Source organism: Panthera uncia, unplaced genomic scaffold (assembly GCF_023721935.1).
Source record: "Panthera uncia isolate 11264 unplaced genomic scaffold, Puncia_PCG_1.0 HiC_scaffold_103, whole genome shotgun sequence".
NCBI lineage: Eukaryota > Metazoa > Chordata > Mammalia > Carnivora > Felidae > Panthera > Panthera uncia.
The window spans coordinates 3143-23323 of record NW_026057623.1 but is presented as its reverse complement, the minus strand read 5'-3'; the positions used below and the strand labels follow the sequence as shown (position 1 = coordinate 23323).

At 50.9% G+C, this 20181-nt stretch overlaps 2 protein-coding genes across 3 annotated transcripts; both read right to left on the bottom strand.

Annotated features, from left to right (window-relative positions):
* Positions 1-6: 6 nt before the first annotated feature.
* On the bottom strand, positions 7-7730 carry LOC125916719 (interleukin-17 receptor C-like). Its single transcript, XM_049623022.1, has 12 exons — positions 7406-7730; positions 7096-7117; positions 6753-6905; positions 6384-6458; positions 6183-6292; positions 4872-4983; positions 4505-4549; positions 2845-2984; positions 2562-2621; positions 585-639; positions 317-498; positions 7-228 (listed from the first exon to the last, which is right to left on the bottom strand). Exons 1-12 carry the CDS (start codon positions 7508-7510, stop codon positions 115-117), a joined length of 1173 nt encoding a protein of 390 aa, XP_049478979.1. The 5' UTR covers positions 7511-7730; the 3' UTR covers positions 7-114.
* Positions 7731-7883: 153 nt separating this feature from the next.
* On the bottom strand, positions 7884-19542 carry LOC125916718 (interleukin-17 receptor E-like). Of its 2 annotated transcripts, XM_049623021.1 has the most exons (16): positions 19354-19542; positions 18995-19010; positions 18302-18424; positions 17571-17668; positions 17164-17323; positions 16930-17069; positions 15974-16042; positions 15016-15082; positions 13426-13601; positions 13297-13344; positions 13169-13214; positions 12851-12999; positions 10820-10888; positions 10272-10323; positions 10090-10188; positions 7884-9575 (listed from the first exon to the last, which is right to left on the bottom strand). In XM_049623021.1, the coding sequence occupies exons 1-16, from the start codon at positions 19480-19482 to the stop codon at positions 8980-8982; spliced, it is 2037 nt and encodes a 678-aa protein (XP_049478978.1). In that variant the 5' UTR covers positions 19483-19542; the 3' UTR covers positions 7884-8979. The 2 variants fall into 2 exon arrangements, with proteins under 2 accessions (XP_049478978.1, XP_049478977.1); XM_049623020.1 differs by having other exon boundaries at positions 13297-13601.
* Positions 19543-20181: the final 639 nt, after the last annotated feature.

Genomic DNA, 20181 nt, shown 5'->3' with positions numbered 1-20181 from the left:
GTAAAGTGACTTGCCCAGAGTCCCATGGCACTGCTAAAATCAATACTGGAACTCCCAGAAGTAACTACTTTGTTCCAGTGACTCAAGGATAAAGTGGGTCCAGAAGACAGTGAATTATCTGGGGGGGTCCACTCTGGGTCCTGCCCCTAGCCCGGAGCTCTTATGCCCCCTTCTTACCTGGACACAGAGGTTGGGGTGGACATTCAGCAATGGCAATTCAAGTGCCTTCTGTGGAAAAAGAGTAATAGGTGGGGTCAGGAAATATGCCCCCCTGGGCTTCCACTTCCTTCCAGGAGCCTCCCACCGCTTCACTTACGTTTACAGTGACATTTGCTGGTGGCAGCAGCGGGACCAGCGACTGGCAGGGGCCCCCTCCTGGTGCCTGCCAACACAGAGTGGCCTCAGCAGGCAGCGAGCAGGGTGCATCTAGCCGCCAGCCCCTTGGGGGCAGCAGCTGCAGCCGGGCTGCACGCCAGAGGTTCCGATGTGCCCGGGGGTCTGCAAGGAGAGGGCGGGGTCACTGGGCACCCAGAACTCATCCACCTGCACTGTTACCACCATGGCCCCAGCCCCAGTTTGCTCACCTTCCCTAAAAGGGCAGATGCTTGTCCTGACAGAGTCGGGCTCTAGCGGCCACACCTGGAAAAGAAACTGGGTTCTACAAGTCAGTTCAACCGAGCTGACCCTCCAGGAGCCTAGCCTCTGCTATGCACTGGGGATGTATTCACTCAACTGATATTTCATAAACACTCGTCCAGTGTTTTTGCCCTTTGCAAAGCCCTAGAGTTGCACACATTTATTCTTCCAGCAAGCTCTATGCCAATTATCTGGCAACATCTTCATTCAACAGACTTTTAGTGAGTATCTACTATGTGTCTTAGCACTGTGGTAGGCACTAGGGACATTGATAATTAAATCCATGATCACTTTGTGTGAACCTACTATGTGCCAGGTGGTATGGTAGGTGTTAAGGACACATTCATTTATTCTTTCAGAATAAAATATATATATATACTCTTCTGTAGAAAACAGTAATGCGTATGGTCAGGAAATATGGCCCCCCCGGGCTTCTACTTCCTTCCAAGAGCGCATAAATGTGCGTGTGCGTGTGTGTGTGTGTGTGTGTGTGTATATATATATATATATTTTTTTTTTTTTTAGTAAACTTCACGTGAAGTGTGGGGCTTGAACTCTCAACCCTGAAATCAAGAGTCACATGCTGTATCAACTAAGCCCGCCAGGCACCCCATTTCTTTCAATAGACTTTTAAAGCATATCTATTCTTTGCTTAGCCCTGTGCTAAGATATAGAGATAATACATTAATTTACTCAGCACACTTTTAATTAAGACCACCCACTATGTAGCAGGCATTGTGCTTGGCAGTAAGGACGTTTATATCACAGCAAACGTTTCATGAATGTCTGTTATGTGTCCTATCACAGTGCTAGTTAGAGAGTTTCATTCATTCATTCCTTTAACAGACTTAATTAGCACCCACTACATGCCAGGCATTGTGCAAGGCTCTAGGGGAGTTACTAAATTTGAATTAGGTACTATTTCCTTACCTTCAAGGAAATTACAAATTCTCAGTTGTAGTAGGGATAAGACATGTATATATATATTAATAAATTGATCCCTCATTTATTGAGCATCTGTCATATGCAAGAAGAAATGAAACAGGTGCCCAAATAAGAAAGGAAGTGACAAATGGACAAGGAAAGACAAGTGCAAGAAGACTGGAAGATAAGAGAGGCCAGGGAATTGAGGTAAAGCTCTGGGAAAGAGGTGGCACTTGAGTTGGAAGGATTTGATTATACAGAAAAGAAGGAGGGGGGGCATTTCAGGTAGAGGGAATGACAGACATTAATGTCAGAGGTAAAACAGATGGGACCTGATGACCATTTAGACATACAATCAGATATCTTTCAGAGGAAAGAGGGGCACCAGGCTGGTTCAGTCGGTAGAGCATGTGACTCTTGATCTCAGGGTTGTAAGTTTGAGGCCCACGCTGGGTGTAGAGATTACTTAAAAATAAAATCTTAAAAAAAAGAAGAAGAAGAAGAGGGAAGAGCCAACACACAGAAGTCTGGATACTTCCTTTTATAAGAGTCCTATGAAGTTGGTATTGTTAGTCCTGTTTTGCAGACAAAAAACAGGCTCAGAGAGGTGAAGTGACTTGCATGAGGTCACACAGCTAGCAAATGGCAAGAGTCAGGATTCAAATCAGTCTGAGTTCACAGCACATTCTCTACTTTCCAGGGGAGCACAAAGAGACAATTGGAAGAGTAGGGGAAGGCTTCAAGGAGGAGGTGACATTTGAATGGGGCCATGAAGCATAAGTAGGAGTCCTGTGGATAGAGGATCAGGAAAAGCATCCAGAGTCTGCAACAGGCAGAAGACAGGACAGCAAAGGTCAGGAGAGGGCTAGTCACCCTAGGGAGCAATAGTTCCCACCTCAAAGAAGAGAGTGGAGGATGGTAAGACAAGGAAGGTAAGGGGCACCCCCCTCATTAATTCTCCAGTACCCTTCCCCTGGCATCTAGCTGGACTCTTCTCTTACCTGAATACAAAGGCAGGGAAATAGATCTGTATGGTTCAAGGTAATGGTTTGTGGCCCAGTCTGTGGGACAAGCAGAAGGGGGAAAGTTGGAGAGATGAGGAGGAGGAAGGCTGGAGGCCAAAGTCGAGGAAACCAGGCAAGTAGCTATTCCCCCACCAATATTCCTTGCTTTGGGTGGGGGTCGCTGTGTTGTATTCAAGGGTCCCTTTTGATAATGCACTCACATCCTTAGCATGTGCATCAGCCTAGAGTGGGAATGGACTTAGGGACAGGGAGGCCTCACCAGGTTTCTGTGCCACCAGGGTTTTGTAGGACCCTGGACCTGGTTCCAGTACAGCGAGAGGCCAAAGCGCTGATCCTCAGAGACGTCCAGCACCAGGTGCACATCATCACCATCGGCAGACACATTGAGCCAGGGCAGGGCTGTGCGGGAGGCAAAGAGACAGAGACCTCCATCACCTCTTTTACATACCCAAGCCTGATCACACCCCTTTGACTGACCCTTTGGAGTTCCTTCAAATTCCTGAGACTGGAAGGCCCCTAGAGGGCAGAGCCTGTGTCCTCATCTCAGACCAGACTTTGTCCCCAGCAGCCAGCCCAGTATCTTGACACACTCTTCTCCCTCTGCAGCCAGAAGGATCCTGTAACCACTGTAGGATAAATCATTCTCTGCTTAGAACCTTCTGATGACCCCCCAAATTACTTCCAGAGTAAAAGCCAGAGTCTTTATAACGGCTTGCAAGACCTTACACAATTTGGCTGCCCTGACCACTGTAACTTATTTCCTAGTACTCTTGTCCTTAATTAATCTAGTGCAGACACCCTGCCCTCTCTACTTAAACACACCAGATACACTCTTGCTTCCAGGCTCTTTGTACTGGCTGTTCCCTCTGCATATGGAACCCTTTTCCCTCAGACACCCATATGGCTTCTTCCATAACTTCTTTGGGTCTTTTTTCACTCGAGTGAGGCTAACCCTGACTGCTGCAACCCCCAACCTCCTTATCCTCCTTTCCCCTCCCCAAATGTTCTCCACAACACTAATCAAGCTAACTTACTGCATATTTCACATTTCCTTGTGTTTATTGTGCCCTCCATCACCCCTACCTTGACCCTGACTCCCAGCTAGAATGTCAGCTCTGTGAAGGCAGGGATCTTTGTCAGTTTAGTTTACCAATTAATCTCCAGTACCTAGGACTATTCCTTGGGCAGAGTAATCACACAATAAATATCTGCTGAATAAGTGAATCATTGATTGCTGAATGAATGAAGATATGAAATGCATGATGTGTATCTGTGGCCTCAAAGCTCTGGTGCTGAGTAGTTTCTAATGAATTACCAAAGAGACAGGCCAAACTTAAGTTAAGGAGCCAAAAGGGAAATAAAATTGAAAAAATTTAAGAGCTCAAGAACATCACTGCTTATAGGTTGACCTGGGTGGTAGTTATGCAAGTGTATACATATGTAAAAATTAAGTGAACTGGACTTTAAAATTAGTGCTCTTTACATACTTTTCTGTATGTATGTTATACCCCAGTTCAAAAAAAAAAAAAATGAACAAAGCAAAAACAAAATTCAAGTAGTACCTGGGAAAAACCATCAGAGCCTTGACTTTCTTAGCCCTTATTTTATGGCTTAACATTATTGTTATCTTGATATATGGTGTGTATGTGGGGGGAGGGTACCATAATCTTGACAACATTTTGGGCCTCTAGATGTCCCTGGTACTAATAAATAAATTTGTCATAAGGGAGGTTCATCTTCATAGTCCCAATGCCTGGCACAGAGTAGGAGCTACTGCAGTTCATGTGTGATGAATTAAATGAGCTCTGTGAGCATTTGGACTGTGGCAAGCCCAGACCTGAAGCCACCTCCAAGGGTCCCTCACACACCAGACCCTGTCCCTCCCTCCTTCCAGCCCCGTTGGCCATAGTCCATCATACCCCAGCAGCTCTGGATGCTGTCCCGGACTTCCAGCCCCTTGCAGTCTGGGGAGAGATCACAGAAAAGCCACCAGTGGGGCTGGGGGCCAAAGAAAGAAGAGGAGTGGTCTGACCCATGGGGAGCACTGGGAAGGGCTCCCTTCCCCTAAATACCACCCCATCTATCCAGGGCCCAAAGCACCTTCCTCAAGCACTGGGAAGCAGTATCACCTGGGGAGAGGAGACAAGAGGGATAGACCCTGGGGAGGATAGGAGCTCAGACACCTGCCTGAGAACAGATGGGACAAGGAAGGGGATAAAAGCAGAATGGCAGTGGCCAGACAAGAAAGAGACTGGGGGCGGTGGGGCAGGACCTGGAGCCACTTACCAGGCAAATGCTGGGTGAGGTTGAGTTCCTTCTGGTACCTGGGCTGAGTGTAGGACCAGATTCGCACCTCGGCCCCCAGAGCAGCCTCGAAGCAGTCAAATACTACAGAACCCTGTGAGGAGAGGGGTGGCAGAAGGCTGGTAGTATAGGGCTCAGAATACAGACCAAAGGCTCTGAGCTCCTGTCCATGGACCACTCCACTCATCCCTTTCCCCAACCAATGATGCTATACTGTATAGCCTGAAATTCTCCCATTAACATTTCCTTTAAAGACCCTCAATTCTAAGCTAAAAAAAAAAAAAAAAAAAAGGCTCCCAGTTCTAAAGCACACCCCCTCAGTAGGGGTGTCAGCAGGGCAGGGATAAGGGCCCTAGCTATTTGAGTCCCTGTGCCAACCCTGCTGTCCTGCATCTTGTGGTCAAAGCTAAGGTGATCAGAAACCCCTTCTCACACCCAGTGCCTCAGGGGTCCTCATGACTGCCCATTGAGGTGGGCCAGCAGATGTTCTCCGATTCTATAACTTTCCAGGCAAGAGGATATTGGCTGGGAGCTGGGGGCGGGAGGGGAAGTCAAAAGGCTTGAGTGATTTGGCCCAGGGTGGAGATATATCTTCCAAACACATGTGGCCTCCTGAGGTAGGAAGAAGCTCCAACACCCTGCACCACAGTATGTACACGGAGCAGACATGGTACAGCAGGAAGTCCAAGAACTAGATCCAGCCCACAGACTTCCTTTCTCCAAGCCTCAGTTTCTCTCTCTGGAAAATGAGGGTAATAATAATGCCTCGCTCATGGGTGTTTTTTTTTTTTTTAAATAAGTTTATTTATTTTGAGAGAGAGAAAGAGCAGGTGAGCATGGGAAGGGTAGAGAGAAGAAGAGAGAGAATCCTGAGCAGGCTCTGCGCTGTCAGCACAGAGCCCAACATGGGCCTCGATCCCACAAACTGAACCATGAGATCATGACCTGAGCCAAAATCAAGAGTCAGACGTTTAACCAACTGAGCCACCTAGGCACCCCCATGGGTACTTTTAAGGAGTACACAAGAAAGGGAAAATTAAACTTCCTGAGACCCTTTACTGCTGGGCATTACATCAGATGTTTTACACATACCAACTCATCTATTTCTCACAACAGCCATATGAAGTAGGACTATTCTTATTCCCATTGTACAGACTGGAACACTGAGGCACAAAGGGCTGAAAGGGCTTGCCCACAGCCTTGCCATCAGCAAACAGAGCTAACGCACATGACAGCGCCTCATAGAGGTCATATCTAGAAGATGGCTATTGGTATTATCATTATTTTGCATACCACAGACTGACCAGGCTGCACAAGGGCAGCAGGCACTTGCACCTCCAGTAGGACGCAGCGGGCGGTGGGGTAGGCCTGGAAGGAGAGCACGACTTGGGCCTGGAGAAAGGCTGTGAGCAACAGGGCAGGGGTTTGGTCAGGCCCAGGGGCCATGGGCAAGGCCGTGGCAAGGGGCAGTTGGGCCAGCCATCTTCTCCTCACCGTTTCTAGACTCCTCAAGCTCTGGATCAGCTGCTCCTCCAAACTTTTCCTCACCTTTAGGCTCTTCCCAGTGCCCTAGAAGGGCCCAAGAGCAAGACCCAACTCAGGCCCCAGCTCTGGGCTGGCTTTGGGCTTGGCTTCATTCCAGAAAGCCCAGTGCTGAGAAGCAGGGGCCAGGCCTGGGGGGAGGGAGGGGGGGCCGGGGGGTGGGTAGACAGAGAGACCAGGCTGACATGGGGATCCTTTGGCCAGTGCTCTCCAGGAGAACACTGAGGATGCACAGGACTGCCTGCCAGACTCCCCAGTCCTTGTGCCCATCCCTGATACACTCACATGGGAACACACACAGTTATGGGATGACATGCTCACCATGCACAGCCAAGTGGATGGCCACACGCACACAGAGGTCACAGTCAGTCTCCTGGTAGCACCTCAGCACCAGCTCTGTCTGCAGGCGTGTGGGCACCAGCACAGGGCCTGGGGCAGACACGATGCTCCCAGGTAGGCAGAGCACGTCACCATCTGTGCATAAAGGGCAGGGTGAGAGCTAAAGCTGTTCAGAATCCATAGGGTAGTTGTACCTGACACCCCCAGAGGGACAAGGAGCTTTGGGCTCTTCCTGGGCTTAAGGTGGGTGTGAAAGGCATGGGACTGGAACATCCCTTCCGCCAACCTGGGCAGTTCTTTTCTTTCTAAAAGTAGGGCTACTCACCCCAGAGGTGGCAGGAAAGGCCCTGGGGAGAAGGTAAAGACGTGTTAGAGTTTATGCCACCGAATGTAGCCATTTTTCCCTGACTGAGATCCCTGCCCACCTTTCCAGGGCTCCTTGTTCAAGTCCCTTCCAGGAGAAGACAAACTCAGCGCTTGCCCCCTCCCCATTCTTCTCTTAACCCATCAGCACCAGACAGACCAGCCAGGGCAGTTCTGGCAGTAGTGACAGTGACAGGAGCCAGGCTAGGGCCCCAATGGGCCGCAGACTGAACCCTGAGCCTTCCCCAACACTCTTAGTGCCCCAGACTTACCGGAGAGCAGCGAGCAGTATCCTGAGGCCCCACAAGCCTCTCCAAAGAGAGGACCATGGGGCTTCGGCCCAGTGCCAAAGACAGCAGGAACCAGGGCACAGGCATCTTCCAGGTGCCAGAAGGCACCAAGGCCCAAGGCCCTGTCCTGCCCCCCCCAGAGGGGGGGGCAGACACGGTACCTTTATTCCCACTCAGCCCCAGGAGGGGCTGGAATCCCTCCTCAGCCTGGGGTCCCAGTGCGGGCTTGAGCACTCCCTCTCCTGGGAGTCCTGAATCCCGTCCCAGACCCAGCCAGAGTGCTTTCGTTTTGGCTCCCGGCAGGCAGCTGGCTGTTCCCGCCCCGCCCTGTCCCTCCCACCAACACCAGGCCTGGGAGCCAGCAGCCTTGGACTGGGGTGGTGGCCTCACCTCCTTCTTTCCCTCTCCTCCTCCTCCTCCTCCCCCTCCTCCTCCTCTGACACCTAGCTGGGAGGGGCCCCTGAAGAGTCACAGCTGAGTAAGGGAGCTCTTACTCACCCTGGGAGTCCCTAAGGAAGAGGGCCTGGGCAATCTTAGGGCATTTCCACTTGCCACGTGAATCTGGGATTTTGGTGCCTATTGAATCTCCTCATACTGGGCACTCCAGGTCCCTTCTCACGTACTCCCTGGGACTTAGTGACCCTTTGTGGGACAGGAGCTCTAAAGGCAGGGACAAAGAGCACCAGAAAGTGGGCTTTTCACCACTTCCTGGCCTCTGCTCAAGTGTGGTATGGAGGAAAGGAACTCAGAGCCAGGCAGACAGGGGGCCCCATTTGTGCTGTTGTCATGGGCTGGCTACATGACAAATGGACCTTCCTGAACCTGTTCACAGTGAGAATTTCCAGGTCCTCCTTTGCCTTTTCAGAGGCATTGCTTGTGAGAATGTGGAGTATGTGGTTGTAGGTGTGGACACGCAGGGTTTGGGCCCACAAACTGATGCATAACAACCCCCAGGCAGGGCTGTGCTGACCCTCCCTCCAACTCAGCATCCTGAGCACAGTAGAGAAGCACATTGTGTCTCTTAGCTTATCCATTATATTCACCTTTATTTATTTTTCTTGATCTTAGTCACACCTGTGTCCTGGCCACTCAAGGCTGAAACCTCTTTCCCTGATCAGGCTCTCTCTCTCCCTCCATCCTCCTCTGGGCTAGGCTCCAGTCTGGGAAAGCAGTATCCTGGCTCAGAAAGGGAATTTCTCCCACCCCCTGAAGTCACCCCTCACTCAGAACTGCCATAGCTCCTGCCTCCTCTATCCCTGTCCCACAACCTCTCCAGCCTGGACTGGTTCATGTGCAAAATACTCTTTCCGGAATTTTGAAGAGAAGTGGGAAGATTCCCCCACCCCCACAGGACTGGGGTCGGTGGAGCCCTAAGTAAAGACCAACTCTCCCTGCTGGTTCTGAAAGGGTAATCCTAAGGAAGAAGCCAGGCACACGTGGGGAAGGGGCTGGGACAGTGAGGGAGGTGCTCTGCTCCCAGGTTGGCAGACAGCGTAAGGATTTTTGGCCAGTAGTCCCGAGGTGGCACCCCAAGGATTCAAGGGTAGAAGGCTCATTCAGGGGTTCCAGCCAGTACCCCTAGGCCTGTCTCTGCTCAGCCTCAGTTGGCAAAATTTGGCGGCCTCCCGTTCCAGCCGTCGGCACAGCTCCAGGCGACCCTGCAGGCACGGACGAGCCCCGAGGCGGCCCCAGCTGGCGGCTTCGGTGGAAGGTAGCGCATCTAACGCCTGCAGCAGCCGCGGCAGGTCGCGCAGCAGGCGGTAGCGTGGCAGGGCGCGCAGTGGCGGGGGAATGTCGCCCTTGGCACAGAGGCGACTGAAGTAAGCGAGCAGCAGCAGCGGGCGCGGGGCCGCGCGGAGCAGGGCGCGCAGGGGCGCAGCGCCGGGATCCGGACCACCGGCCAGACTGGGGTCGGCTCTGCTCCACAGCAGCAGCACGGTGCCCTGCTCCTGCGCCACGCGCGCCCGCGCCGCCCACAGCCACGGCAGCGGGCCCACGCGCGCTACGCGCGTAGCCTCCCACAGGTCCACGATCACGTCGCACCCGCCGCCCAGCGCTGCCCGAAGCAGTTCAGCCAGTGCTCCCACCAGGCGCAGCTGCGCCTCTGACTCCGCCGCGTGCAGCAGCAACACCGGCCGCGCGTGGCTCGGGCCTGGGGGCGGGAGCAAATGAACAAGGGGGGGGGGGGGGGGTAAGAGACACCCAGCACTTCCCCTCCCCCACTCCCCGCCTTGGGGCTACATCATAGGGTGCCTAGGAACTAGTATGATGTAGGAACCTAGTTCCTTATCTACGCTGTGGATGGGTACCCAAGGCAACTTTAGCCTATACTGTGCCTTTGGGCTAATAAGATGAAAGCTCCCTAGAAGGGGCCAAGTCTAGGTGCCAGGTTTGGCAGGTGCAGAGCAAGCTGGATTTCCGCCCCAATAGTCTCGTGCGCAGAGACTCTTAACAGTAACCACCTGCACAGAGGGGCCTTTGTTCTGCCTTAACCATTCCTGACCACTAGGGGGCCTGAGGCTCCCCACCCTGGGTAGCAGAGAGCTTGGTGCAGCAGCACGAACCTGACTATCCGAGAAGGGAGTCTAAGCAGGGGAAGGGTGGGGGGCAACCAGCCTAGACGTTGTGCAGATCTGAATCCTCAGGTTACCCCCGAGTGTACTTACCTGACAGTGGGCGCCGGCGAGTGAGGACCAGAACAATGCCGGAGAGGGTGGTGAGTGCCAGCAGTGCCAGGATCAAGAGCCCCAGGTGTCTATGAGAGACTGAGTCAAGCAGCGTGAGGCCAAGCCAGAGTCCTCAGTGCCCATCCTCCTTCTTACCCCACCCCACTCTCCCAAGAACTCACCATCCGGACACAAAAGGTGCTTCCAGGAAAATTGAACATCTGACCTCCACACCTGAAGGCACAGAGCCCCCCCATCCCTGTAAGCCAGGGTGGCCCCTCCTCCCAGGGGAAGTTGAATGGGGACAGAAGGGGAGTTCCCCTGGATAGGGAATTTCTCCAGCACAGGGTGTGTTTGGTCCAGCCCTGGCTGGGCACACAACAGGTCAAGAGTGGCAAACTCAAAAAATAAACTCAAAGTTGGCCAGGGTGTCCATGAGGACCCGGAGGGCACAGGCCCTGAATGAAGTAATCAGATGCCACTGAGCTCAAGCCCATTGTCACCATGCCTGAATGTGGACACAGTACCAGGTTTTCTGATTTTCGAGGAGAAGCCAGAAATCAGCTTTTTAAAATATGAACTCTCCAATATTTAAATGGTGGCAACTAATTCCAATTTCAAACACCATGTTGGCCAAACCAAACATTTTTGCAGACTGCATTTGCCCCATGTGCCCCCTGAAGAGTAGATGCTAAGGCGGAATGTGCAGAGTGAGGGTAAGATTCCTTACCAGGACACAGCTCCCTGGCTTCAGGAAGGGAATGATAAGGTCTAGCGTCACTGGGCTTGACCCCTGAGTCTGTGGGAACAAAGAACAGAATGACTATCCCCATAGAGTCACATCTGGTTCTGTCCAGTCTGAGTCTTAGCCCATGCTCTTCCTCCTTTCTACTCCCCTCTACCCCCACCCAAATCCTACCCAGGCTTAAAGCCAAGTGCCACTGCTGACAAAAAAGTCTTCCCCCTGCTTCATTCTCAGATCCTTCTGTGATCATTCCTGGATCTGAACCACTGAACAGATACATATTAATCAGGCGATCAGGCATTCATCAACAAACATACTATGGGTGCCTACTCTGTGTCAAGCCCTGAGGAAAGAAGACACAGATGTCATCTCTGTCCTCCAGAAGCTCACAAACCAAGGAGGCTAATTATACCCTGCCTCCCTTCTCTGTCCCACATGTCTGAGGGGATGGCTTGTTCATGGGAGAGAACCTAAGTTGTGAAGTCAGAAGACCACAATTTTAAAAAGTCAGGCTTAACTCTTGCCTTTGTGGTTCCTAGCTGTGTGATCTTTGCATGGAGATAGGTTACCTCTCTCCCTGACCCTCAGTTTCTTCATTTATATATGAGGACTAGTAATCTTTATTTTACCAGGTTATTGAGAGCATCACATGTGAGTGTGCATGTGAACACCCTCTATCTTCCACAGTGTAGTGTGTATTCATTTAGTACTGAACTCCTTAGGGGCAGAGACTGTGTAAAATACTTTTCTTGTAGCTCCCAGAGTCTAATACAGAGTAGATACAGAGAAGGGATGTAATAAATACATGTTAAACTGGACAGAATTGATTGCCATCTGTTTACAGACAGGGTATGGCTCCACTCTACATTCTGGGTGTTGGTTAGGGAATTGACCAGAGTCTCCATCTTTTGGAAACTCTCTCCACCTCCAACCCCTGTACCACCTCTGTCCTAGACCCCATTCTCCAGCCAGATGTCAGCAGATGCTGACACAGTGACTCTCAAACCACGGCTGAACTCAGTGAAGGTGCTCTTTCCCCAGCTCACAGAGAGAGATGAGTCCATGGCTTTAGCACTCAATCTTAGGTTATCCCATGTGACTTTGTCTTAAATCTTAAGCATGGCTTGGTGTTAAATCTTAAACATTTGCTACCATCTGTCTGCCTGGGAGCCCTCATAGAATACAAAACAAGTAACCAGGGGCGCCTGGGTGGCTCAGTCGGTTAAGCGTCCAACTTCAGCTCAGGTCACGATCTCACAGTCTGGGAGTTCGAGCCCCGCGTCGGGCTCTGGGCTGATGGCTCAGAGCCTGGAGCCTGCTTCCGATTCTGTGTCTCCCTCTCTCTCTGACCCTCCCCCGTTCATGCTCTGTCTCTGTCTCAAAAATAAATAAATGTTAAAAAAAAAAATTCAAAACAAGTAACCAAGCTGCAAGTGAGCATTTAAGAAAGAATTGGAAAAAGCTGACCATGCTTAGTCAGATTGGTGCTATGGTTTGGGGGATATATTTTATTATGGTTTTTATTTTAGATCCACAGAAGAAAGTCTGCTAGTCAAACTGTTCTCAGTTCACATAATAGAGTTAAATCTGTCAGTGGTTTACAGTATTCTGCAAAAAGGACTTTAGCTTCCAGGGACTCTGTCTCCCAAGACAGTCAGGGAACTTCTGCCAAGTGCCTTGTGGAGGCAAGCAGGAACACAGGGGACGAGGACAGGGGTTTCCAGAGAGGGCATTGGTATAAAATGTGGCAGACTGACCGGGTCAGAAGACAGCTGGATGTAAGAGGGTCAGCCTCTTGCCTCTGTTTATTCCCTGTAAGTTCAGAAACTAAATGGATTAGACACTGCCCCATTAAAGACCCTGCTGACTGGCAGAGAAACCAGCCAACAAAGGCTGATCAAGTAAACAAATAATCACATGATGTAAGTCAGAGATTTGCTTGCCTCCACCTGCTGTGCTCCTAGCAACACGACCTTGGGTGGGGGTGAGGGACAAACCCTGGCTACTAGGCCATACCTGGCTAATGCTATACACAGGGGGCACCAAGCTGTCCTGCCCCAAGCCTGGATGGCTCCAGGCAGCACTGAAGGTGGCGTGCATCCTCGAGGAGAAGTGAAGGACCAGCTGCTGGGCCTGGGTATCCATGCTCACATTCCAGGATGGGGCTGCCAGGGTGGGAAAGAGCATAATACAAGACATTCTGTTTGTAGGAATGGTTGGAGCTGGGTTGTGGTTGATAGAGAAGTCAGGGCAGGGCTAGAGTCTGGCTTGGTCATAGTTGGGTAAGGGTTAAGTGGTGGAAGGGGGTCCCAAAAGGGTCATTTATTGGCTCACCAGTCCTGCGGGGGCATTCAACGTGGCTGCTATTTCCAAAAGAGAACTGAGAAATCCAAGAATGGTAAGTCAGCAAGCTCTAGGCACCACCCATACCCTTCCCCATCCCCTGTCACCCATGCTTGTACCTTGAAGCAGAGCTGGGGGTGCAAGTCTACTCCCTCCAAAACATACCACTGTGGTAGGAGAAGGGAGTTAGTCAGGGAGCAGAGCCCTGGGCCCCAGGGTCCTGGGAGTCCTGGGCAGGCCTGTCTCACCCCCTGTGACTCTCGAGCCGTGGCATTGGGGAGGTCTTCACAGAGGGTGTGCCAGCCCTGCCTCTGGCAGAGGGAGGCCTCCAGCTTCAGTGGGCAGCGGAGTGTTAGAGCCATGACCATCTGACTGTGCTGGCTGTAGTCAGTAAAGTGCACTGACTTCCAGAAGTCCGAGCCATCTGGGTAGGCGGCAGGCAGGGGCAGAGAGTGAGGCCTGGGGAGGCCTAGGCCCTGCTTCAGCCTCAGCCTCGCTTTGCACCCCAATCCCCAGAGCAGCAGGGGATGACTTTTTGAAGACAGCCAGCAGAGTTGCTGGAATGTCTAGGTACCCAATAAATGAGCACGCCTTCTCCAGACCTTTTATGACCTTTTCTACTTAAACTGTCTCCTCTCCTTCCTGTGCCTCCATTCTGGCCAGCTCCCTGCTGCTCCCAAACTCAAAATCCATATATTTTTGCTTAGGTTCCTCTTAGAACCAGGAATGTTCCCCTCCCTATTCTCCTTTTGACATCCTGCCCATGGGGATCCTGCTTGGGTGAGCATCAGTAGGTTGAGCATCCAACTTTGGCTCAGTTGTGGTCTCATGGTTTGTGAGTTCAAGCCCTACATTCAGCTCTCTGCTGTCAGCATGGAGACTGCTTCGAATCCTCTGTCTCCCTCTCTCTTTGCACCTCCCCCACTTGTTCTCTCTTTCTCTATTAAAAATAAATAAACATTAAAAAAAATAAAATCCTTCCCATTTTCTGAGCCCACCTCAGGTGTCATCTTCTTCTTTTTTTTTTTTTTTTTTTTTATTTATTTTTGGGACAGAGAGAGAGACAGAGCATGAACGGGGGAGGGGCAGAGAGAGAAGGAGACACAGAAACCGAAGCAGGCTCCAGGCTCCGAGCCATCAGCCCAGAGCCTGACGCGGGGCTCGAACTCACAGACCGCGAGATCGTGACCTGGCTGAAGTCGGACGCTTAACCGACTGCGCCACCCAGGCGCCCCTCAGGTGTCATCTTCTATAAGAGACCTTCTCTGCTCAGACAGCCTGCATGGGATTCTCCCTTTCCTGAGTTCATGATCTACAGCCTAATCCTTAATTATAACAATGGCTTGGACTGTAGGCTGCTATGTGCTTCTCATTTATTATGTTTCAGGGTCCTGTCTCTTTAATTTTAGGATAATAACATATATACAGCATTTTAGACATCACCAACCACTTTCACATAAATATTGAATTCAACATTCATTTCCTCAACAGTTGGAAAGTAAGGCAGGGAAGGTATCACTACTTTACTGACGAAGAAACTGAGACTCAGAGAAGAATAAGTGGGATGTGACCCCAAGATTTCTGGTCCATCCTCTTAGAACACCACCTGCTGGGTCTCATATTTCTGAACCTCTCACAGTGCCTAGTACAATGTTCAATACTGATATATTGGCAGGCTGATTGGTAGATGTGATAGCCCTTTTCCCCCACCAACTCCATGGAAAGTGCCTGCATGGCTTCTGGGACTTCCTCCACAGCATAGGTGCAAAGTGTGTGTGTGTGTGTAAGAGAGAGAGAGAGGCTGTGAATACACAAGAGTGCATATGTACAGCACTTACAGGCTTCAGGCCAGTTCTGGAAGGGGCATTTTTTGCACCTCACAGTGTCCTCTTTCAGGTAGGATGCCTGCGGGGACAGGGGAGAGCAGTCAGGGAAGGTCATAGGAATGGCTTTTCCTGTATCACTTACATCTGAAACTCATTCTGGCTTGACCCTTTCCTGATGCAAGCTGCCTGAACTGGCAGAGCATGGATGAGGGGAAGCAGGGCAGCGTATGGGCAAGGGTAAGTGGTGTGTGACCAGAGTACAGGAGCAAGACCAGTAAGTATGGGGCTGGGGTTGAGTCCTCTTCTCCCTGGAGAGCAGAACCTATCCTCCCCAAAAAGAGGAGAGGTCCATGTTCCTCCACTTTTGGCTTCCCTGGCTTCTGCCCTCAGTGATTCCCAAGGTGTCCGGTGCCCTGTGTGGACCCCTTCCCCTGGACTGCCCAAACACCCTGGCTGTTGCTTTCTGCCTCAGGTATCTGCCTGAACCTTCCCTTTTGTCTCCTCCTGGTTAACAAGGTCCCCTGAATTTTCTGTTTAGTTCAAATAAGTCTTAACGCCAGGCACCTCAGCTTCATAAGGATTGGAGAGCTGCTATGGAGAGCTTATGGGGACAAGACTTTTGGAGCCACATGAAACCTTGCAGTGGCCACATGTGCCTCCACTGTGACTCTTCAGAACACACAGCGAAGGCAACTGTGTATTCTGTCTCTGTGGGATGAGGCCAGTCTGAACCAGGGAAAGCTGGGTTTGGGTAGGACTAAGTTGGAATCACCCCCCAAAGTGTCCCAGGACACTTCCATCTCTGACCCAGTGTGTGGCTCACAGTCAAGTTGGTAGCAGTCTTCCCAAGCATCTCATCAATACCCAGTCTTTTTAAGGCCTGACTTACTGGAGATATGCTTGACCAACTGTGCCTCTAGGAGTCCTAGGACTGGAGCCATGGACAACCCATACATTCTCCTCTGCTCACCTCTATGCACAGACACGGCAGAAAGAATTCATAAGGCAGGTCTACAGCATGGCCCCCAGACACAATTTTCTGTTGACAAAGCAGCAAAAGGAGTGAAGAGGTGCCTGCCGAAAGAGTTTAGGCACCCTGGACAAGGGCAGCAGGAAGCTGGGACCTTGGCCAAGGTCCTCTTATAGGAGAGTTATTTTTTTTCTTATAGGAGAGTTATTTCTTTCACCAAGAAACTTCCTCTCAGGGAGGAGGGAGGTCCCTGCTCTGTAGTCTATTTGCTCTGGGTATCTCAATATATGGAGTGGGGAAAGGGAGGAAATACGGAAAGGATTATACATTTCTAGAGACCCTACTCTACGCCAGGTAGGTGCTAGAAGCATTAACTTGATTAATTAAATGCCAGCATCTAAAATGATCTTTGTTTTTATAAATGAAGAGAGCTGAGGGAATCAGAGGTATAGCCTCATTCCCTGCAAATGATACCAAGTGCATACAAGGGCATCCACAACAACTGGAGGTTCAAGTGGGGTATCAGGGCCCAGGTTGAGTGAATGGGGAACATCTCATTCTCTGAGGGGCAGCAACAAAAGGAAGGAGATGGAAGGGTACCAAGACAGATGTGACCACTTCCTGGCGGGGGGGGGGGGGGGGGGCGGGGCGGATTGAAAAGCCTTCTTAGTGCAACCTGAATCTCATTAACGGTCTTCTCACTGGGGATAAATGCCATATTCATTTCTCTGCTAGGCGTTCATGGCTGCTCCAGGTCTCTCTGTCTGCCCTTTCCCTTCTGCATTTTCTGTCTAATCCAAAGAAGGCTTAATGTTAGGCACTTCAGAAATGTAGTAAGGTCATAAACAATTACTGTCCCTCTCTGGGCCTCAGTCTCCCCATGTGTACAACAGAGAGGTCCTTTTTGCTGCAGTGCTGTGTGATCTGGTTTTTCAAAGGGAGACAACACTCCATACCTGGGCCTCGAAGGGACTGCTCAGCTCCTCGCATTCTAGTGCCCATTGGTGACAAAGACGCACACTGACCTCGGGTCCCGGGGGAATGGTCACTCGAATAGCCCGTGCCTCAGGCAGCAATTCAAAGGAGAACTCGGGCCCTGGGGAGAAGGAGAACTGGTAGTCTTGTCTCTTGGCCTTAGCGCAGTCACCATTACTTGGCTGCACCCATCTCTGGTCATACCCCATGCCTACCTCCATGCCTTTGTGAGCTGGGTCTGGGGAGACCTTCCATTGCCTTTGCATATGAAGGTTGGGTCCTTTTAGAGCGTGATCCCTTGTGAGAGATGTCTGGGAAGGGGACAGCAATGTGATGACCCTTCTCAGACAGGCAACAGCTATTCAGCAGCTTCCTCTGTAGGCAGAGAACAGGGTTGGCCTTAGGCCAGGAATCGGGCTTCTATTACTGCTTCTGGAACCTGGGGTACCACAGGCAAGTTGCTCAACCTTTAGACCTTAGTTTCCCTAACTGTGTAACAGACAGAATAGTCTACTTCATCACCATGTTCTCTATCTCTCATGTGGCTAGAGAACAAAATGAAAGGCCAGAAAGGAAAGGGCTGTGGGGTATAAGGCAGGGCTGGAACTGGCAAGGGGAGTACCTGAGCAGATGCTGGCATCTTGTGTCTCCTACAGAACCGGAACTTGTATGACTTTTTGTATTTCTGCACCAGGAAGTGGATCCAGCCCCCCTGGAGGTCTGCGCAGGAAAGGACACATTGGCTATCCAGCCCTTCACTGCCCCTCCCCTACCTGGAAGTGTGGCCTGATGTTAGGCAGGAAGTCATTTGAGATCATGGAGGGTAATGATATCAAGCTTCTTTAGTCCTAAAAATTATGATATAGTCAAAAAAGGATTAACTCCTTAGGTAGAGAAAAAGCTATATATATGCAAAGATGTCCACTGTAGCATTATTTACAGCAGTGAAAAATTAGAAGCTGCCAATTGTTAAACACTGTCTGGGCATTTAGTATGTGCCAGGCACTAAGCTAGGCAATTAAAATACAGACTTGAATTAAGAAAGATCTTACTTTGTGAATAGAAGGTAATAATAGGAAACTCACAGAACTAAAACATTTTAATGCCAAGAATTGGTACCAGTGGAAAGGAGAAACACCTTCACAAAATGATAAAAGTGAACCCATGAATATCAGTCATGCTATGCTATTTTAGGATGACCTGTCTCTGTTGAGGTTGACAATAGGACAGACATCTGTTCTAGGATGATAAGTCCCACTTTCCTCAGACTGCTGCACCCCTGCCCCCTGCCCCCCGCCAATGCTCCTAATTCCCATCTCCACTGAGAAGGGCCCAAAGAGCTATTTCTCATACCTGAAGGATTTGACATCAGATGCAGGTGTAAATAGCAGGCGGGGAGCCAGAGCTGAGCACACCAGGACTTTAGAGACACAGGAAGGGCCAACTGGGTATGGCAAGGAATATGAGCAGACCCTCCTAGGAAGGATAATAAGAAAATCAAATGATAGGGTCCAAGAAGGTCCCTCTTGCCTCAGACAAGTTGCACTTGAGACTGAGATGTGTGGCTTTGAGCAAGTGACGGATCTCTCTAAGCCTCAGCTTCCTCATTCATAAAGTAGGACTGTTGTCAAGATCAAGTAAGATAATATGTGGGAAAATGATTTGTAAACCAGAATGTACCATAAGATATGAAGGAGTGTTGTATCTCCGACAGGAATGAGGGATCAGTTAAGGGAGAGAGATTATCCTGTCTCTCATTTAATCCTCCCCTCAGCCCAGGGGCAACAGTTTTCATGGTACCATCATTTCTACTGCACTGCTCTACCCCTCAGAAATGGAGAGTCAGAGGGACTAAGGGCACTGCTTGCAGCCACATGTGGAGTATGTGGTGGAACTGCAATGCAAATCCAGGCTTGTCTTGATTCTAAACCCCGTGATTTTTCCTTGTTATGCTACTTCCCAATTTGGGAACAAAAATGACTAGCTCATTAGGGATCTGGAACAAAAGGGACAAAGAAGAGAATCAGGGCAGGGAATGAGACTCACCAGTGAGTGCGTCTTCCTGAAGGCACAGGGCCCAGTAAGGGTAAGAAAAGAGAGAAGAATTATTAGTAGAGATTCCCATGGGGGGCATTCTCCCTGGGGTCTTTGGTTCAAATCACCTAATTCTAAGGTCCATAAGCTAATAGCCCATCCACTCTAGCTCTTTTCTTTCTAGCTCAACCCTGCCCAGGCCCTCAGCACACCAGAACCTTGGCTACCCCTTTGAGACCATATAAACGACACAATGGGGCTGTCACCAGGGCACAGGGACTTGGGAGGCAGGAGAGGACAGGCCGAAGAGTGGGGACCTTTACCAGCCTGTGGCAGGCAGCTGTCCCCACTGGGCAGTGGGGGTATCTTACCATGTGGGAGGCCAGCAGACAGTGGGTGCTCCAGTGCAGAAGATAGGGGCAGCCAATCCCAGAGGAGGCAGAGAGGCCAATGAGCAGCAGGAGAGGCAGGAGCAGGGCCGGCAGTCTGGGGCTCCCCATGGACTTCCGTGGGGTCAGAGCCCCCAGAACATGGCTGCACAGCCTGAAGGATGGCAGGGACTTGTTCAGTAGCAGAGAATGCAGGGAGCAGGAGCCCTCGCCTCAGCCTGCCACTGCCCCGCCCTGCCTCAAAGCTCCTCCTCGATCCTAGATCCTAACCAGCCAGCCAGGCCACATTCCTTCCCCTAGCGGAGGGACTGAGGGACGCTTGCTCACGCCGCCCCCCCCCCCCCCCCCCCGCCCCCTGCCCCAAATCCTACTGCCCCCACCTGGAGGGCAAGGGGCTCCTGCTCATGCAGAGAAATAACAGGAAAGAGGCCAGCACAGGGTTAGGAGGATGGAGGGCTGTACCTATTTCTTAACCCCTCCTACTGCCGCAACACCCGCCCACTACCGCTCTTGGACTTGGGAGCTTCCTTGGAGACATGCTACATCCCCTCACTTAGAGAATTAATAGAGCTATTAAGCACTGTTCTGCAATGGGGCCTGGAGACAATGGTGACCAAGGCACCACTTAGAGTTGAACAGAACAACAAAAAGTCATTACAGGATGCATATAAATCGCACATGCTCCCATACTCCTCCTGCTCCCTACCTGGGTGACCCTCAGGACTATAGCCTAGCTTCCTCTCTCCACCCAGCTCTTCTGGGCAAAGGGCTCCAAGCCAAAGGGACCTCCAGCTTCAAGGATCCTCTAAT

Excerpts from the sequence above, each read along its gene's own strand:
- LOC125916718 (XM_049623020.1), bottom strand. The coding sequence starts at position 19,482 with ATGGGGAGCCCCAGACTGCCGGCCCTGCTCCTGCCTCTCCTGCTGCTC. Across the intron at positions 17,324-17,570 it reads AGATGCCAGCATCTGCTCAG|AGGAAGCTGCTGAATAGCTG; the intron begins GTACTCCCCTTG and ends CTCTGCCTACAG. Across the intron at positions 17,070-17,163 it reads CAGCTCACAAAGGCATGGAG|GGCCCGAGTTCTCCTTTGAA; the intron begins GTAGGCATGGGG and ends CCTTCTCCCCAG.
- LOC125916719 (XM_049623022.1), bottom strand. The coding sequence starts at position 7,510 with ATGCCTGTGCCCTGGTTCCTGCTGTCTTTGGCACTGGGCCGAAGCCCC. Across the intron at positions 6,293-6,383 it reads GCTTGAGGAGTCTAGAAACG|CCTTTCTCCAGGCCCAAGTC; the intron begins GTGAGGAGAAGA and ends TGTTGCTCACAG. Across the intron at positions 4,550-4,871 it reads CCTCACCCAGCATTTGCCTG|ACTGCAAGGGGCTGGAAGTC; the intron begins GTAAGTGGCTCC and ends ATCTCTCCCCAG.